General features: G+C 48.9%; 1 protein-coding gene and 1 pseudogene across 1 annotated transcript in view; one reads left to right on the forward strand and one right to left on the reverse strand.

Moving 5' to 3' along the window:
* Positions 1-1,576, reverse strand: part of LOC124229074 (putative olfactory receptor 5AK3) — a 2,422-nt pseudogene extending 846 nt beyond the window's left edge.
* A 101-nt stretch (positions 1,577-1,677) lies between these two features.
* LOC124229075 (bone marrow proteoglycan-like) overlaps positions 1,678-3,746 on the forward strand; it is a 5,639-nt gene continuing 3,570 nt past the window's right edge. Inside the window, exons 1-4 of the mRNA XM_046644189.1 lie at positions 1,678-1,735; positions 2,364-2,680; positions 3,019-3,150; positions 3,668-3,742. Of these exons, the coding sequence (XP_046500145.1) occupies positions 1,678-1,735; positions 2,364-2,680; positions 3,019-3,150; positions 3,668-3,742 (582 nt within the window). The remainder of the gene's footprint in view (positions 1,736-2,363; positions 2,681-3,018; positions 3,151-3,667; positions 3,743-3,746) is intronic.

Below are 3,746 nucleotides of genomic sequence, written 5' to 3' on the forward strand. Positions count from 1 at the left end.
CATACCTCCACTGGATGTTCATGAAATGGAATTTCCAGGGTCACTAAACTGTGGCTTTCAGATTGTGGATTGTGTGACCTACAGGAGACTTTCCTTGGGGTAGAGGTGCCTGAGCGGCCATCTGACCTCCTAGAATCAGCTCCATCTTGTCATTGACTGCAGTAGCTCTGTCCAACATGCAAAGTGGCCCTGCAGGCAAGGCTTATGGAGGGAAGTGAGCAGGAGGCAGCTCAAAGCTTCTGTCTGGTTTCTTGTTGAGTCATTCCCTTGACTTCTGATTCGATCTCCTCAAGGAGATCAGTGAATACAGAGGAAGGACATTTCCATTCCTTGGTTTAAGATGGGATGTATTCTTCCCTGTTTTTCCCAGTCATTTCCGTTGTGTACCCTGTTAGCATCAGTTATGAAGGAGAGGACACTGTCCTGTGCATGTGCCAAGGTCGCCCCACCTCCACACTTTTGCTCATGTTGCTCCGTCCACCTGGAATGCCCCTGTTTCCTTTCTTTCTATTCACTACCAATCCATCCAGCTGGGAGTCAGCTCCTTGTTGCCGTGGAAACTTTCATTTCTACAAACTGTAAAGCAATACACAACTTTGTAAAAGTGTTCTTACTTACAGGTGCTTTTCTTCCCAAAGGAGAGTCTCCAAGACTGAAATTGATCAAATGATACTTTTGCTTTTACTACGTATTGGAAGATTCATTTCCAAAACATCTGTGGCAGTTCACATTCCCACCAGTAAAGCAGGAGAGCGGTGCGTTTTGGACAAGCTCCCAAGGATATTCTGAAATGCAGTACAGGATAGGAACCACTGGCTCTGAGCGATCTTAGAATGGCCTCCAGGTTCCTGAAAAGGGTGACAGGAGAGAAGCTGGAAGGAAATTAGTGGGTTTCCCAGGGAAGTGAAGAAATGCGGGGTTCTTATCAGCCCTCTCACATCCTTCAGGCTGTGGCAAACCTTTCTTCCTCTGGGGAACTTCCTCCAAGGCCACTATATAAAATGTCAATGTGGGACGGAGCAATGGAAGATCTGAGATTTGGGAACTCCTCCGGACCCAGGAAGACTTCTTGGTAGGTAAGCGCTTTCTGGTGTAGTGGATCTGGTTCCAAGTAAATGTTCAATCCCTTGGGACACGTCTGGCCTGGACTGGGAGGTTCTGGAGGGTTGGCTGGCACTGTGTGCAGCTGTCACGTTGCATGGGTGTCAGCAGGGACAGGAATTCTCATCCTCTACTTTTCAATTCCTTCTGAGGTATGCCAAAGCTCTCCTTGTCTGCGGAAGGCAGCGATGCCCATGTGGCTTCTTGAGCTTTGAGGAGGGAACCCACTTTCTAAGTGCTGTGTACTCCTAGGAAGGCCACTAATCATTGTTTCTGGATTTTCTTTGTTTCAGAGACTGTGAGGGGCCCATTAAGTACAAAAAGTAAAAGTAATAACTTCCTTATTCACACTCAAGTGCACAGGAAAGCCAACCTTGCTGTCCCTCATTGTCTGATTCATTCTATTCTTACTTCCTGGAGCCTCAGGGGCTGGGCTCAGCATTAGCTTTTCTGGTCCATCTTGACTTCTATTCATGCCTACTCTTTCTACAGCTAACTCCAAGGTCCCCTAATGGTGTTGCTGTGATTGTGTATGTTTATGACAAACTGTGTTCTCCATTTCAGGACAAAGTCAAGATGAAACTCCCCCTACTTCTGGCTCTTCTATTTGGGGCAGTTTCAGCCCTTCATCTAGGTAAGTCTCTTTGGTTTTCAGTTTTTCTTTCTCTCCTTTGCTCCTTTCTACATTACATAAGGTGAGAGTCACAAAGTCACCTCCTTCTCTGGCTATCCCCTATTTCAGGATCTCTGCGTTTAAAGGAGCAGGGTCTCTAGAGCCTGGAGTTAAAGGGACTCTTCAGGGCATCCGTATATCTGCAGTCTTGGTTATAGTATGATATTCTCAGTTTTGTCGTTTATTCATAATGTTAACGATGATCACAATAATGACTTCCTTTTACTTTGAGCTCACTGAGTGCACTGTGCTAAACATTTTCTGTGCATCATCTCCTTTAATCCTCATATCATCCCCTCGAGCTCCCCTTGGGAGCTTGCCCATTTGTACAGCCATATCACAAATAAAGTAAAGCTAGTAGATGATGGAATCAGTACACAAACCCACAACCCCTTGACGCTAAGACCTTGCTCTTAACACCATGACCTCATGTGGGAGGCTGTGTTCTCCTCAGGGAGCCTTGTTTCAAGTTCCACTCTTTCCAAGGCTGAAGCCTCAGATGCCTAGGGCAACGTGGGAACTGTCCATGGTTCTGTGGAGGAAGGGAGAGAGATGTGAAGGAGGTGCAATTGGCCTTTCTCTCTGTCAGGGACTGAAGCATCCAACTTTGAGAGCCCCTTGGGAGATGACACCCTGCCTCAGGATAGGGAGATGCCAGAACGTGGGGCAATGGAGCCTCCTATGGAGGGACTTACGCTGACGAAGGGAGAGGAGGAGGGGGGCTCTGGCAGTGAAGATGCCCCTGAGGAAGAGGGGCTTGTCAAGTCTGTCTCAGCCATAGAAGAGGTGGACAAAGACTTTCAGTGCCCTAAGGGAGAGGATACAGTCAAACTGAAATGCGCCCCTGGATGCAAGACCTGCCAATTTATTGTGGTGTCGACAGCCATGTCATATAATCAAGCTTACGTGAGTGGCCTGTGGCTGAGACTGATGCCTGGGGTGGGGAGGAGTGCATGGAGGAGATGTCTCCGGCCTCTGTCTCACTGTTTATTCTCCTCACTGAGGACCCTGGGGGTGCCAGCATGCGCTGAGGCCCTCAGAGGTGTTAGAGGCGGGTAAGGGGCATAAGAGTTGTCGATCATGTGGAAACAGAAGTTGTGTTTTGATCTCCAGTCTTCAAATGGCTGTGGGGTTGGTGTGGGGAGTGGGGGAATGAATTGTGGAGACTTGGAGACCCAGCACTAAGGTAGTGTGAATTCCTGTGGGATGGGCACTTCATTTTCCTCTTTTATCCTGGCTTGCAGGATACTTGCCGGAGGTGCTATGGGGGCTTCCTCATCTCCATCCATGACCACACCTGTAACGACAAGATCCAGTCCGAAGCCAGATTTCTCAACCAGGGTCAAGTCTGGATTGGCGGTGCAGCCAAATATCCAGTAAGACGGGTCCCAGCTCTAAGGGAGCCTCTCCCGACCCAAGTCAGTGCACAACTTACTGCAGATTCCTGTGTGCTTCTGCTCTATGATCCCCTGAAGAACTGGGGATAAACGGACACCTGGGCAAGACATCAAAGGGGCTACCTAGGTATCAGGAAGAGCCAAGGATTTAGAACGAGGAGGTTTGGGTTCAAGTTCTGCTCAGCCTCTGACTGTCTCTATGACTTGGGCAGGACTGTGAGCCTGGTTCCTCATTTCTAGGATGTGGTTGAAACTCCTGTCCCACCTCTTGTTAGGACCAGAAGGATGACTGCATCACAGGGATGCATAGAATGTGATGGTGATGATCACTGTGGATCAACATTTCGGTTGACCAGAACAGTGTCCATCGTGGTCCAATAGTCAAGGAAAATACCTGGCAGACAGCAGGAGGAACAGACAGGGAAGTGCCAGCTCTCCTACCTGTCTTCCTTTTGCCTCATGCTCCAACCCACCTTCTCCCTCCTCTATCCTGTAGGGTAGCTGCAGGAGCTTTTACTGGATGGATGGCAGTGCCTGGGATTTTTGGTTCTGGGCTGCTGGCCAGCCTTCGGCCT

The sequence above is a fragment of the Equus quagga genome, chromosome 17 (genome assembly GCF_021613505.1).
Source record: "Equus quagga isolate Etosha38 chromosome 17, UCLA_HA_Equagga_1.0, whole genome shotgun sequence".
NCBI classification, from domain to species: domain Eukaryota; kingdom Metazoa; phylum Chordata; class Mammalia; order Perissodactyla; family Equidae; genus Equus; species Equus quagga.